Genomic DNA, 16,480 nt, shown 5'->3' with positions numbered 1-16,480 from the left:
ATCTTCTGAAACTGAAAGTGTGTAGCATCATTGGCTCTCTCATTAGCACACTGACCATGCATATTACTTTTTAGTGAAACTATGAAATCTAAAAGTGTTATTCTTTTTGCATTATATTTTGATGATTCTTCAATGTTAGTTTTGTTTGATTTTGTATAAGATTTAAATTTCCATCTTGGAATTGAAATCAAACAGTTAGATATAAATTTAGAATATTCCTATAAGTTTGTTACAACCTGTACATGACTTGAATGTATTTATTTCTGTTTCTATGCTATTTCTCAGTCATGGCAACAACAAGTTAATTGATCTACAAGAAGATGATGAGATGGTAGATGATGAGGATGAGGTGTTCATCGGTCCAGTTGGGCATAAAGAAAAGTGTGTGGCAACAAATGCAGAGATGGCCATTGCCGAGCAAAAACCCATGAGTCCACCAACAGCAGAGCAATATGCATCTCTCTTCAAAGAGGCAATGGCCCTCTCACTTGAGCTGCAGGGCACATCATCCAGTAGTGGATCATCTTCCTCTAACAGATCTGACTCAAGTTCTTCTATAAAAGAGCCTAATGAAAGGAAATCCAGTGTTACTCCTGCCCTGGACTGCATCCAAGAAAATTTGGGAGCTAAAGAAGTAGTCCAGGGTGTCAAAGAGAAGCATGCAGGATGTGAAGACGAGGATACAATGTCTGAATTGGAGCGTTTCAAACGTCCAGTTAAAAAGGATATTCGTAATCCCACTAGGCGTGGTACTTACACTGTAGCATCAAATCAACCAAGTCCATACCCTACAGCAGAAACCATTGATTGTATAAAACCTGAACCAAAGGGAGATCCTCCTATCAAAGTATTACAGCCTCGACCTCCTACACAGAGTATTATAGCAAGAGGAAGGGGTTCTATGCTACCTACAAGGGGACTACGTAGGCCAACTCCTGTATCAACAAGAAAATGTGATGACACTGCTTCAAGAAGTGATCAATCTAAGAATGGAACAGCAAATCATCAAGAGATTACCAAGATTCCAAACAGTGGATTTCAGAAGCCTTTGGTCAAGAAATTGGTAAAATGATACTACAATCTAGGTTCCTGTAGATGTTTCTTGACTTTCTCCTTTTTTTTTTCTTCAAGTATTATTTTTATTATCATTTTTAACAATATAGTAGAATCTTCACAAATATTTTGGTACATACCTAGGACCACTTTGAAGATTTAAAAACTTACAATGATTTGCATTATTTGGTGTTTAAAAAAAATGCCTTTACTTATTTGACTCATGGAAGTTTTGCTTACCAGTATGCGTCTACAGTTTGATACTTTTTAAGTAAATAATTCTATAATCTACAGAGATCATTATATTTTGCCCTATAAAACACATATTGCATATATTCAAGAAGTTTCATTGTTATTATTTAAGGGGCAAACTGATTAGAAAATTAACACTATGATGATTGTTTTTGTAGATCCCTAAAGCTTCCGGTCTGAAGAAACCAGGTTTCATGAGTGAAAGCAATGTCCCTTCAGAAACCAAGACAGGTGAGTTTGACATCCTTTCCACTTTGCAGTAATATAACTGTTCTTTCAGTGCTGTTGAATTGAATTCATATTTGTAACATGTGTGCATATGGAAGAGACAATGGGGATATCAAGGTCAAAGATCCAAGGTTGCAAAGCTCACCTTAAAGCGCACCTTGGGAGAGACATTAGTTTTAGTTGTAAGAAGGTCTAAGGTTGAAGGTCTCATAGGTCACCATATCATATGCCTTTAATTCCGTGTTTTTGCGATAACTAAAGAACTGTTGGTCAGCTTCATAGCTGAGTTTTATGTTTTGCACATTGGAGTGATGGTGATCCGATAAGTTTTGTAGCTTCAAGGTCACAGTGATCATTATATTTAAAATACCTTGTGTTAGCTTGTTCACCATTTGAGACCAAAATTGGAAGGTGTATGCTTACTGTGGTGACAAGATCTGATTGGTTTGGAGATGAAAGGTCACAGAGGTCATACATGTTGAAAATATAAATTTGAATATTTGCATAATTAATTAGATAAATAAAAAATGATAATAAGTATCATTTAAAATTTGAAGAACTGGTCAACTTCAAACTTGGTTTATTTACATGTAAGCTTACAGGAATGACAAAAAAAAAGGTCATCAACCTAAATTTTAGGGGGGACCAAACACATTTTCAGGGGGATTTAGGGGGTCCATATGAATTTAGGGGGGGCGCAGGAAACAAAATTGACAAGCAAAAATTAAAAAAAAGAGGGGGATCGTCCCCCCACCTCAAATTTAATCCTCAAATCCCCCCCCCCCCCCCCGCTTCCGCCGCCTATGGGGTAGGCATAAATGTGTTCTGTCAAGCATCTGTCTAGTTTTATCTAAAAATAGGACCTGGTGAATATGTGTAAAAATCTAGCAGCTTGGAGAATCTGCTTACATTAATCTTGTGTCAAAATCAAATTAAAGAATTGTTTTGATCAAATTTGATGAGTGGGATTAACTTTTGTTTTAAATGTATTCTAATACTTTTAAAGCAGCTACCAAGCTTCCTACCAAGAAGATAGGTTTGATGAAACCCTCTACAATCAGCAGACCAGCTAATAGAAATGGAACCAATGGAGCAGTAGCAAACAAGCCTCAACCTATGAAGGCAACAATGACATTTGGGGCTAGTAATGAGGATAGTTCCGGGGCTGCCACTAATGGAACAAGACCTTCTAAAAAGGCCATAGTCACATCTCAGGTTCCTAGTACTGGTGAGTATCATGGTTTATGTTCACTTGGTCTACAAGCAGTAAGTACTACTTCTCAGCAAGTTCTTTGCCACATAGGCTTATTCGGTCTACTGTCAGTTAGGTCTACTCTTCTGTTGGTCTTATTCCTCCTCAGTCTAATTGTTATTTAGTCAAATACCCAGATGGTCTAATTTACATTTCATATACTTATTGCTTTTCTCTTTGTCAAATGAAAATTTGGTTAAGCATTTATATATGTAATCATATTGAATGAGTAGTATGATACAAAGCAGATATTAGATGAAATGGGTTTAGCTGAACTGGAAATTAGACAAAATGGTACATTTGCTAAATAACAATTAGACAAAATGGCCTGAATTCACAAAGGTGGTTTTGAAAACCCACGTATCAGGCGCGTGTATAGGAAATGTCCAATGCTGACGCATGCTTTTGTCACAGTGCACCAAATGGACGCCTGTTTCCATGGTCAGATATGCTGTTCTATTCATGAGTCCACTGTTTGAAGAGTGGACTCATTAATTCAAAACAGTGGACTCATGAATGAAATAGCATGGATAACCATGGCAACAGGCGTCAATTTGGTGCACTGTGACAAAAGCGTGCATCAGCATTGGACATTTTTTAATATATGCGGTAAAATAAGCGTAATTTATACAGGCAATCTGCATAAACCATGGACTCAACCATGGATTTTCAAAACCACCAATGTGAATTTGGGCCAATGTCAAGTAGATAATCTGGTTATAACAATCTAGAATTATTACCCTGTGACAATATACTGGTATCACATGCTATGTATACTTTTGTTAGCACTTAACTAATTTTATGAATTTTTAGTATTTTAAAGTATTCAATAGGACTTTGTATGCCTTCTCTGTACTCCCAGTGCAGGTGGTCATTTACTGGAGCATAAATTGAGATTGCTCACATTGGTTAAGGTGATATGGTTGAAGATGCCTTGAAGCATCTTCACAACAACTGTCCAATATTATATTACAGAAACTGATTCCCTTTAGTAAAGTTTGCCTGTGTTTATATTCACTTCAGGTATTTGAGTCAAATGATTTTGATATTAGTGTGGTGTTTCTATAATAGAAATCTAAGATATGGCTATATATTTCAGAGATTTTGCTAATCATTTTTGTACTCTATCAAATCTTGATATGAAGGCAAGAGGAAAGTTGCGGCACCTCGTGCAGCGACACCCAGCACACCGGTGTTTCAAGAGAAAAAAGTGATTCCAAAGAGATTACTTGCTAGTGGTACAGGAGGGACCACTACACCTGCTAAAGGAGCAGTTACACCAAGGTAAAAATTTTTTTTGGTACTCTATTAATCTTTAATGCTTGCATTTCTATTCTATTCTTTTCTAAAAAAATGTTCATACATGGTTACTTTCTACAACACCAAGTAGAGATGGTGGTATCATTTGGTACTTACCACTGCATGCTTGCATTTTTATTCTATTTTTTATTCTATTTTTTCTTCCTTTTTTTTTAAATTTGTCCAAAAGCAGTGTACAAAATTGTACCTTCTGCAAGTCAATTAGAATTGGTAGTTTCATGATACTGGCAACTCCATGTATTCTTTTTTTTTTAATCATGACTGCATTACCATAAAGTATTTGTCAACTATGTTTGGTGCTATTGCAAGCTTCCAATAGATCAAACTTTTATAACAAACTATATGGAAATTTAAGGATTGATTTAAAACAGAGCTTTATTGTTCCTAGGTCATCTTTCGTGAGAGAAGTGTTGTATCAGAATACAAAATAAACTTTTATGAAATTTCTCTCCGATATTCATAATTTCATATTACAATTGCTACATGGCTTTTTGTAGGGACAGTGATTTTCCACGATTGCTGAAAACAGACGGAATTCACTGAAACAGCCTTTTTAAATGGAAAATCACAGAAAACATATTTTCCCTCAAAATGCATAGAACAGCAACAGAAATGACTCCAAAGTCTCAACAAAATACAAATTCTAACCGGCCCCCAAAAAACGATCTCACTTCACTATACAATGATGACAATCCACACATTGTGTCTGCATTCAACTCCATTACTCGATCGTATCGAAAAATCATTCACAAGCCAAGCATCAAGGCGAATACACATGGTTTGATTGTAACCAACGGATGGAGGGACGGCAGCAACACGGCCGTGTGTTGCTGAAAACATTCAGTGATGTAACAGCACTTTTGCTAGGACTCCCCAAATAAAAAATGGCGGATAGGTGAAAGTCGTTGACTGCTCAAAACGTCAAAAATTATTGATAAAATATCATTCAACCCTAAAATAATGCTAATAATGTGAAAGGTGAGGATATATTCATGTTAAATGTGTTTTTTTTTTAAAATATTTTTCGTGCTCGTATAGATCCGATGGATGTCGATTATAGAGTTAGTACAGTGGCAGATACTGATTTTGACCAGCGCGAGTACATTGCTACTCAATGCTTATTGCTTTTCATTGTAAACAGAATTTCAATTTTTCATGTACGGTACACTAAGTCTATGGGGAAACAGAATTTCTGTTTTCAATTTTTCTAAAAAAGAAAAGGCTATTTTTTTTTACAGAAAATCACTGTCCCTATTCTTGGTACCCTATATTCCATTGAATAATTCAAATTGTGTACAATATATATTTCGTGAATAGAATGAGGGAGATCTATTGCAAGCATGTCTCATTTAATGATTATCATTGATAATGATATGAGTTAAATTTTGATGAAAAATTAGTTGTTCTCACTAAATCTATCTTGTGTTTTTTTTGTGTGTGTGTGTGATCCTTTCCATTTTGCAGAAGAAGTTCAATTTCATCTTTACCCAGACCATCTACTCCTGTTCAACCTAGTACCCCACATACTAGACACACCAGCATCTCAGTACCCCCTAGTTCTGTTGGTACTTCATCAGCTAGACGTAGATCTGGTATCCCTACTCCCAACAGACGAGCAAGCACTACTACCAGACCAGGGAGTAGGTTGGCAGCACCCTCTGCAATATCAAGGTAAAAAAAAATTACTTTCATTTCAAATGGCAAGTTGAAATTTAAAGTAGTGGTCAGGGGAGGACTTTTTGTGTCTTTATTTATACACTCAGCAAAAAAAGTTCTTTGACACTTATAAAAGTTAAAATATTCCATATAGATAGTTGATTAAAGGCAAATTATTGTATGTCAACATGACCAGACAATATTCCTCTTCCAGTATGACATGACATTTTCATGTGAACAGTCATGCATGGGTGGTTACATGCTTTAAACAATAGCAATGTCAGTAAAAGAAAATAGCAAGAAATGGACCATTCAAATGCTAATGATCATGGCCATCCTATAGGCATACATTCAACAATTTCAACAGGTTGTTCTAATTTGAAATGAATGGTTATGAGATTTATAATGAGATGGATCATTTGGACACTCACTTTCAAGATGAAGCTTTCCAACCAAGAGCGTTCAAAAGCAATATGAATGTTACAGTCTGGGCAGTCATTTAGACAAGTGGCTCAATATTTCCATGTTTCACCAACAACAATTTCAAATGTGAACCAGCGGTATTTGGCTACTGATGAAGTTAGAGACCGCGACGTCGATGTGCTGCACTCATTCAGAGCCAGGGTGTACAAACGAGATATTTAATTTTCTTTTGCTTATGCCAAGATACTGAAATTTGACATTTTTTTTCATTGACTAAGTTTGACTTAAAATTCCAGTGGAATAGTGATGCATCCAAGGTGGTTAACTTTCTCTTCTCTTTTAGAGTGTTTTTTGACTTTAAGTTTGCTTTTATTGAATAATGGACATTTATGCCACATAAACTTTGCAACTCTTGCAATTTTCTTTTACTTTCAACCACCCATGCATGACTGTTCACATGAAAATGTCATGTAATACTGGAAGAGGAATATTGTCTGGTCATGTTGACATACAATAATTTGCCTTTAATCAAATATCTGTATGGAATATTTTAACTTTTATAAGTGTCCGAGAACTTTTTTTGCTAAACCATGAAGATTCCGAAAGATTTTTATTTTTGTGATTGAAGCTAGATTCTTTTATTGTAAAACTATTGCCTGTGTTTTTCATCTTTTTTTATTTTTATTAATGTTTTTTTATGTTTTTATGTGTTTTTTTTTATCTTTCGCTGAGGGCCACAAATTTTTGGAAATTAAGTACATGGACCACTGAGTAAAAAAAATAATTAACAAAATAAAAAAGTGATCAGTAATGAACCCAAATTTTAAGGGACAGAAAATGTATGTTAGCATCTTGTCACAGTGCAGATTTCCAATAAAAGTTGCAAGTGATTTTAACCTTTTCGAAATGGAATGAGAAGATCGCCCGGGAATGACAAGAATCAAAATACCCCGGGAGATTTAGGGTTAACTTAATTTAGGCCCATATAATTAAGTCTGTATGATACTAGCAGGGATCCGAGGAAGCCTATTGATTCTTAGGTAAAAAAGTCAAAGGTTAAGGTCACACTAACATGTTTTCATCTTACCCATCTGCAGTCTTTGTAAATGTGATAACTTCAGTGTAAGTTAACTTAGGCTCATATAATTTGGTGTGTATGATACTAGCATGGACAGTCAGACTGCAGGTCCCAAGAAAGTGGCTTCTTTCATCCAAGTGATATTCATGACTTGAGATGTTTTGCATATTTAATGAGCTTGATGCGGACCAAAACACCTCTTTTCATTCGGTCATTGCTGCTCTAATTTCATGAATTTGGTACCATTGTAAAGAAGAAGGATCATTCTTTCAGGTCATGTGTTTGGATTTATTCAAAGATTTTGTAATATAGGTTAAAATTTTTATCTAAAATATGCTACAAAATAGATATTTTCACCTGACAAAAGCTGCTATTTTTACACTTTATTTATGTTTGAGCCCATATGATTTTTATATCATGATAAAGCTGAATATGTATGCTTTGAAATGATATAGGTTTCAAAATAGGACTTGGTTTAATCGGGTCAAGATCACACTTTTCATTTGCCAAGTACATAAAGCAGTTTGAAAACAAGAATACTGCACTCTGATTGGTCAGAGAGACCACCCAGTGGCAAATTCCAATGGTTCCAGTGCCTGGGTTCGTGGGAAGGTCACACTTCCCATGTGGTAATCTCCTCAAATACCCCGCGCCTGTTGTTCTGTGAACCTTATCCAGCCAATCAGGACTCTGGATTTCATGCAAGTACAAAATTTCAGAAATCTCGTCTTGTACCTTGGTGGGGAAAGTGTGATCTTGACCCGATTAAAAGGTGCCGCATATCAAGAGTGGCATTGTGAGAAAGTACAGAAGTTCAGCTTTATGGTGATATAGATATCATTGAGGCTCAAAATAAAAAGGTTTGCACAATTTGCAAAAGAAAACAGAGGAAGAAAATTCAGTTTTGAGGCACACTTTCAGGCCAGAAATTTATTATTTAACAAAATATTGTATACAAAATAAATGACCAATATGAAAGAGTAATTTTTACTCTATCTGATGGTGCAATAATATTTCATTTAACTTGAGGTTAAAACAGGTAAATTCTCAGAGAAAGAAAATCTCACGAATCAAGAGATTTTGCAAGGAGGAGGATTCAGCCACGAGATGATTTGGATGAATCTGGCCTTTTTGCTCATTAGCATAGGGACCTGCGGTCTGACTGTGGATCCCAGGAAGCCTATTAATTTTGAGGTCAAAAGGTTAAAGGTCAAGATCATAGGGGCAATTCCACAGGTTGGTGGACATGAGCTTAAAAATTCAAATTCAATATTTTCTTGAATTTTTTAATACTTTAAGTCCTTCATACATGATAGTTTCAAGAACAAGAAATAAAAAGTTTATTTTCATATGTATACTTTGGAAAAAAATGGTCAAAAGTTGTGTCTTCCATTGTGAACCAAAATACAAGAAAAATAGTGAAAAATGAAATATGCCTTATTGCCATTTTGTTGTTGCAACAACATACCACATTATATATTTCTGAAGTTTAGAAGAGTCAAATTACTTAAGATACACAACCGCTTTTCAAGTAAATTTGTATTACTCATTCAAAAATAAATATTGCAACCTGTTCAGGTGATGTAACGTGAGTAACCGAAAAAACTGACATTGTTTTCTGAGAGAAAAATTCTTCACAGTTAATTGGTGGGATTTTAAATTCTCTTCCTTCAAACAATCTTTGACACAGTAATGACTATCAAAATCATTAAAAAGTACAATTTTTTTTTAAATTGATGAAGAAAAACTGTAACGTGAGTAACTTTGTAACGTGAGTAACCATCATGTAATGTGAGTAACCAGTAAAAATTATTCAGTTCGGTAACATTTTCTGTGGGATGTCAAGTTTTAAGTCTCATGGTTAGTTGTGAAGTTATTTTTGATTAATTAAAAGCAAAATGAGAGTACATCTCTTTGATGCGACTCTTTGTTCATCAAAATATCAGTGGTCATACAATCACACAAAAAAATTGAATATTAGTAGAAGTATTCACAATGCGAGAGTGCATTAGTAAGACTTGGTTTTGATTAACCAAACTTTAAAGAGTGTTTGAACAACACATTGAATGCCCTTACCTGTAACCCTATCTAGGCCGGGGTATTTTGGGAGTTGATACGGCCCGGGGGAGGGGGGGGGCTCCCAGGCCCCCCTTGAGATCTCGGCCATTGGCCGCACGATCACGCAGAAAATTTGCATGCAGGTTGTCATGGACATAATCTACAATAGTAGACAGTAATTTATTTCATGCAAATTGGTATTAAGCGATTATGCTAATTTATGTATAATTAGTAAGCGAAATCATACTTTTCCCCCCTACTCCCTAATAAAGCTCCAATTGTTCCAATTTTTGGTATAAAATCTCTTTTAGATGTTCCTAGCGATGAATTTTACACACATTATTGAATTTTTAATGACATGTGTGTTGTTAACCATACATGGACAAAATGTAACGTGAGTAACCGTAACGTGAGTAACCATATTATCTGCAAAAAAACCATGTGTTCTTTATTTTTTAATTATATACAAAGTTTGTCTCCCTAATATACTTCTTTGAAATGGATATAATCAACTTTCATAAAAGCCTTGTATGAGGAGACTTTTCACTTATGTTGACTTTTCATTTTATGCATGTCCAAATCATGTAACGTGAGTAACCGACACATTCCAAAGATTTGCCTGGAGCATAATAGAATTTCCCAAGTTTTGTTTTTATACAAAGGATAGTCAGACTGTGTACTTTGTTGTGATAAGGAGATGTTTAGTTCCTATCAATAATAATGGAGTTACCAGCTCCAAGTATGAGTCAAGGTGTCTCCAACTGTAACGTGAGTAACCGTGGAATAGCCCATAGTGACATGTTTTCATCTTACCCTTCTGAGGACCTTGTTAACTATATGATAACTAATTGAACTTTACCTAGGCTCATATACATGTAATTTGGTGTGTGATTCTAGCATAGATCCCAGCAATTTTATTGATTTTGAAGTCAGAAAGTCAGAGGTGAAGCCGCCACCTTCCACTTTTCTCGCTTGACCAATAACTCCATTTTCCGCCTTACAGGGGTGCGCTAGCGCAGATGCGATGGTAGGAGAGTGCTCTGCCACCACTTTTTACCAAAATTGCGGCTAATTGTAGCAGATCAATAGGGCTGGAACGTCGTAACGGAAAAATTGTGGCTGGATCTTTTCCCAGTTACAGATTTGTCGCGAAAAAAGTCGAAGGGAGGGGGCTAAAAAAAGCCTACGGTATATCCTATCCTTGCAATACACAATGTCCGCTATTATGATCACAATCATGATGAAATTCAGTGATGACAATTGTCAAATTTCCTTTATTTGTTTATTTTTTCAATCGTCTTTTTTTTCATTTGAAATTTCGGGCAGGCCACACTACATTTTCTTGCAAGCTGCATTCAGCCTGTGGGCCGAAGTTTTAGAACCGGGGCACTACTGTATATTAAGTTGCCAAGACCCACCGTTGCTAACATTTTGTGCACGCTCCAAAATGGTACCTTGATTTATATCAATGTGTGATATATACAAGGAAAATTTGAACAGCCCCATCTATTGTCAGAAGGTAGAATATATCCTTCATAAACCAAGGCTTTTCACCAGTGTAATGCATGCATGATCAAGTGATAGTACCCACACTCCAAAGTGGGTGATATCCAATGATGCTCAATTACACTAGTTTGCTTTCTATTATACTATTATAAGAGAAATTCTTTAGAGTAATCAATAATTTGCATAATTTTTATAATGCAATCCATTTTGTTTAGTAAACTTTATTTCAAACTGTTTATGATCAATTTATGAAAAAGTTGAATGAAATGACCACCAAAGTGCTTATATTGTGGAGAAATGAATGAAGAGAACAATGGCAAGCGTAGCTTAAAGGTAAATGCCAGTTTTGGTAACGATATCAAAATGAGGTCGTACAGAATCCAATGAAATGACCACCAAAGTGTCTGTTTGTATAAATAAAGAATATGTGCCAAAGGATTCTGGAAGAAATTGTGTAATTGCTGAGAAATTAGCAAATAAGCACAGGATTCGGGTCAAGCGTCGGGCACGACATTCAAAGAAATAATAATGCACTGTCCCACGTGCGCTTATCTGTGTAGATTTCAAGATTTCACGAAGATCAGTTTATGTGACTGTACCAGATCTAGATCCTTGATGATATACTGACAACTAAGCATGGTTTTACAGACTTTCTCATGAAATCAGTGTTTACTGCAACTACTGGCATTTCTCGTTAAATCAAGGTTCCCCAGAGCTATCTGCCTTTGGCAGATTTATATAATATATGTGTGTGTGTGGTCACATTTCAGTTGGATATGCAAAAAAGGTGGAGGATGAAGAATTTTCAACATGGTGCCATGGATAGATTGTTGCTACATCACAGCATCTTTTGTTAAGATCTCATTTTCCAGCTAGAACTACAGGCCAAATATATTACTATAAATTAGATCAATACAATATCAGGAGTAAACACTATAGCACATTAAGTTTTAAGTAATGGGTGGCAGAGCCGGTGGATGCGGTGTTTTATAAAACTTAAGAGTATATAATATGACTGTCAGTCTCATATTTCTAGGCAGTTTGAAAGCAGCGAACAACAAAATGTTATTAAAAAATTGACAATTCTGAAAATATGCAGGAATTGAATACATGTGTATGTCAGCTCTGATCTGCAACCTAATTAATTAGTAAAGTGGAGAAATTTGGTCATTTATCTAATTTGTAAACATAATTTTTAGTATTTAAGTTGTGTATCATTGCAACAAATCTTTCTACCCATGATGTAGTCATTTTGCCAAGCAAATAAACAATGACAGGCATTTTCAAGGCAAAAATGTGAAATTAAAGATTTTTAGTCAATTAGTGTAATTGATATACATACAATATTATAGTAATTATTTGCTTTTTGTTACGGATTTAATTATTGATGTTAAGATTAAAACTGCAAAATACTAGGGTGATGCAATGGAACATTAACTTTTGACATCATTTTATGTGCAGCAAGTCCATTTTCAGTAAAACACATTTTAAAATTCAAATTTGCATTTATGTCTATGTTATACTTAGCTGTTAATTAGTCATTTTAAAGAAAAAGATCTATAGGTATTAGAGACTTAAAACTTTTTCAGTATTTACAGAATGATAAAACCTATGACATATAAAAAAAAATTGACAATTTTTACCCTGTTCGCGAAATTGGACAACCTTATGACATGCGACTATAGGCCTATATATAAAGAACAAATATGTGTTGCTTGAGTAGTAAGCAAAATAAGCATGGCTTGCTGTCAGGTAGACAAGTTGTCAGATCTGACAACTTTCCTGGACTCTGATTGGTTGAGAAGCACTGTTACTATAGCAACTGTCGGATAAAACAGGACTTGTCGGATAAAACGTCTGACAAGTCCTTTCATGAAATGCTCCCCGGGTTGATCTACGTATATCTGTGATGATAACAATTTACTTTGATTTCAAATCCCAGCATGACTAAGAATTATTACCCCCTCAATTTTTTATAACTTTACCAATTTAATATTTTGATAAAACACTTAACTTTGTTCAATCACCCTACAGACCACAATCAGCCCAAGCGACCCGGAAGGAATCATCAAGGTTTTCTCCTCTTCTACTCAGTCCCCTCCAGACTCCACCTGAATTCAAACTTTCTCCTGATGGTCCAGATGATATTACCAAACCTTTACAGGTAGATGATATCATCCCTCATCCTGATGCAACAGGTTCTTCACCAGAGTTTACATTACAAAAGAATCCTGCTCCTGATAATGTATTGAGGACAAGGACTAATCTACCAGTCAAAGAGTCTAGTCCAGTGACAAAACTTGCAACACCCAAAGATAAGCCTTCAGTTGGAACGGTATGTATTTCATGAATAATTCAACTTTCAATCTTTGTAATTACCCCCTCTTATGTTTCATATCATCGTTCTGAAATGCATGGAGATAACGCAGTAACATTTTTTGACAAGTTTCTTGGAAGTATTTTACTACTGACAAGACCAAATATGTGACTTAATGTTGAGTATTGATTACCATGACACATTTTCACTTCATTATAGTTTGCAAGAAGTATTTAATGTCCTGAGATGTGTTACTACTCTATTGTGCTAACACTTCCATGATGATTTCACAGACAATCATGAATGATTTGTATTGTAGTAGAGCTGCAAAAAAAATTGTATGTGTACTGTTAACCAGATCTCATTCCTACTTTTACATATTGGTTTAATGTTCTAATATTTAAGGGAAAATATCATTTACATAATACTAGTAATTGATTTAATCAAATTTTATCCATAATTTTTTTCATAATAGGTCTCTCTTCTTGTTATATTCTAATGCATACATCCTTGTTATTTTACAGCTCATTGATTTTGGCAGTGCTACACCAAAAGACAAGAAGGTAAAAATATGAATTCATTATGCATTCATGATATAATTTCAAATTATGGTAACTTTGCTATCATGGTAATTACCATGAAGAAAACCTTGATTTTAATTGGTAAAAGAGCTGTTACCATGGTAGTTACCATAATCATTCTATCGTAACAAAACTGGCTCTAGGAACTCATCTAACAAAGAGATGCAGTATATTCAAATCACATGCAAACTGAGATTGACCTCAAATTGTGTAATTAGGTTATAGGAATTGAGATAAATCTTAAATTGAGAAATGATTTACCATCAATCTATCACAGCTATTTGTAAGATAGGGCTCAGGTTTTACTTTATATTTACACTTTGTCGGGTTGTTTAATGTATCTGATGTGAGAAGTAGCTAAGAATTGTTGGATGATCGCTTTTCAGCACTGTCAAAATTTCAATCTAATTTTCCCTATTAGGGTGTCACATTGCTTAGACAAGGAAATCTCATTAAGGTTGACCCTATTAATAAGCCACTTGGTATTTTCTCATACCTCTCATATCTTTCTCTTCAGGGCATGAAGACACCAATGCAACCAGAGCAAACTGCAGTCAAAGAGAACCTATTAATTGACCTGTGAAAGACAACATCAAGATCATCTCATTCCTATTGACTGGTAACATTTCTTCCAGAGTACTCTCTGATTTATTACCATGTTCATATTGTGCAGACTAATCAGATGATATGATACCAGTCTACAGCAATCAATCTAGGATGGTGAAAGTCACAAGAGACTGCTTGTCAGATATTGGTATCATGTTTCAAAGCAAACATAAGAATATCAAGACATTGATATCACACTGTTTTGAAAATGAGAAGAGATAAAATGGGTTGATGTGTTTGTTGCAGACACAATGATCTTATTCTACTGATATCATGTTAATACAGTTCATAATGTGATTTATCTCTTTAGTTATGTGACAAGTGAAGAAAGATTGAAGTGTTACACCCAAACACTATCAACATGCCATTGTTTTGAGTACACTACAATATATGAAATATTTTCAAATTTTGTTTATCTTCCTCTTGAAATAATCATGAACGACTGGGTCTTGGATATTTACCAGTAATCAAATCATCAATCATATGAACCGATGCTTTCTCAGATATTATGGGATTTATCATCTTTACAAACGGCATCAATCAAATTGATAATTTATATTCAGATTAGGCTGTTGTTTTTATTATTTTTTTTGTTCTTGGGGAAAAAACAATCTTGCATGATATTGGCAAATAATAGTGGATCCCGAATGAACATCAATAACAGATAATGTGCTGAGACATGTATAATTACTAATGTGCATACAGGTTTTATGCATCACTGTATGTATGCATACAAATATGTGCATTTCATGTGTCCAATTTATATTAAAAATTATATACTTTTTGGTCAGTTTAGCAGAGGAATGCATATATATATTGTCTATCCATGTTATTTTTTAAATGAAATAAAACTGTAAAAATTATTTATTGAGAATTCCATCCTAAATAACAAAGCATAAAAAAACTCTGAGAGGATAAACTACTTCATTTGTGAAAATATGATTAAAGATGAGATTCTGGAATTTGTATTCTATAAAGCACAGACTAGTTTTACTGTGATCATGAACCTTGAAGGTCCATATTATGATTTATCTTTGAAAGGAATTATATATCAAATTCCATTCATTCATAATACATCGATCTCTTCATTATTCTAGAAATTTTGATAAAGGAAAGGGAATTTATGTTCTAATACATTACAGTCTTGCAAACAAGTTTTCACTGATATAGCATTTGAGTTATAACTCCCTTTTTGTCTCACCTGCAAAGCAAAGTGAGACTATAGGCGCCGCTTTTCCGACGGCGACGGCGGCGGCGGCGGCGGCGTCAACATCAAATCTTAACCTGAGGTTAAGTTTTTGAAATGACGTCATAACTTAGAAAGTATATGGACCTAGTTAATAAAACTTGGCCATAAGGTTAATCAAGTATTACTGAACATCCTATTAGAGTTTCATGTCACATGACCAAGGTCAAAGGTCATTTAGGGTCAATGAACTTAGACCATGTTGGAGGAATCAACATCGAAATCTTAACCTGAGGTTAAGTTTTTGAAATGTCATCATAACTTAGAAAATATATGGACCTAGTTCATGAAACTTGGACATAAGCTTAATCAAGTATCACTAAACATCCTGCATGAGTTTCACGTCACATGACCAAGGTCAAAGGTCATTTAGGGTCAATGAACTTTGGCCGAATTGGGGATATCTGTTGAATTCCCATTATAACTTTGAAAGTTTATGGATCTGATTCATGAAACTTGGACATAATAGTAATCATGCATCACTGAAAATTTTGTGCAAGTTTCAGGTCTCATGATTAAGGTCAAAGGTCATTTAGGGTCAATGAACTTTGGCCGAATCGGGGGTTTCTGTTGAATTACCATCATAACTTTGAAAGTTTATTGGTCTAGTTCATTAAACTTGGACATTAGAGTAATCAAGTATCACTGAACATCCTGTGCGCGTTTCAGGTCACATGACCAAGGTCAAAGGTCAATGAACTTTGGCCGAATAGGGTATATCTGTTGAATTACCATCATAACTTTGAAAGTTTATGGATCTGATTCATGAAACTTGTACATAAGAGTAATCAAGTATCACTGAACATCCTGTTCGAGTTTCAGGTCACATTATCAAGGTCAAAGGTCATGTAAGGTCAATGAACTTTGGCCATGTTGGGTTTTTTTGTTGAATAACCATCATATC

At 34.9% G+C, this 16,480-nt stretch overlaps 1 protein-coding gene across 4 annotated transcripts in view; it reads left to right on the top strand.

The window, feature by feature from the left end:
- LOC121410158 (G2 and S phase-expressed protein 1-like) overlaps nucleotides 1–15,589 on the top strand; it is a 29,341-nt gene extending 13,752 nt beyond the window's left edge. For 3 of the 4 annotated variants that reach the window (XM_041602058.1, XM_041602057.1, XM_041602055.1), the window contains 8 exons: nucleotides 286–1,063; nucleotides 1,464–1,536; nucleotides 2,540–2,761; nucleotides 3,931–4,069; nucleotides 5,570–5,776; nucleotides 12,861–13,161; nucleotides 13,668–13,706; nucleotides 14,242–15,589. In XM_041602058.1, the coding sequence (XP_041457992.1) occupies nucleotides 286–1,063; nucleotides 1,464–1,536; nucleotides 2,540–2,761; nucleotides 3,931–4,069; nucleotides 5,570–5,776; nucleotides 12,861–13,161; nucleotides 13,668–13,706; nucleotides 14,242–14,307 (1,825 nt within the window). In that variant the 3' untranslated portion in view covers nucleotides 14,308–15,589. The remainder of the gene's footprint in view (nucleotides 1–285; nucleotides 1,064–1,463; nucleotides 1,537–2,539; nucleotides 2,762–3,930; nucleotides 4,070–5,569; nucleotides 5,777–12,860; nucleotides 13,162–13,667; nucleotides 13,707–14,241) is intronic. The other variant, XM_041602056.1, reaches the window with a different exon arrangement.
- Nucleotides 15,590–16,480: the final 891 nt, after the last annotated feature.

This window comes from Lytechinus variegatus, chromosome 3, assembly GCF_018143015.1.
Source record: "Lytechinus variegatus isolate NC3 chromosome 3, Lvar_3.0, whole genome shotgun sequence".
Taxonomy (NCBI): domain Eukaryota; kingdom Metazoa; phylum Echinodermata; class Echinoidea; order Temnopleuroida; family Toxopneustidae; genus Lytechinus; species Lytechinus variegatus.
Note: the sequence above shows the minus strand (reverse complement) of the source record. Positions and strands in the feature narration are given on the sequence as shown.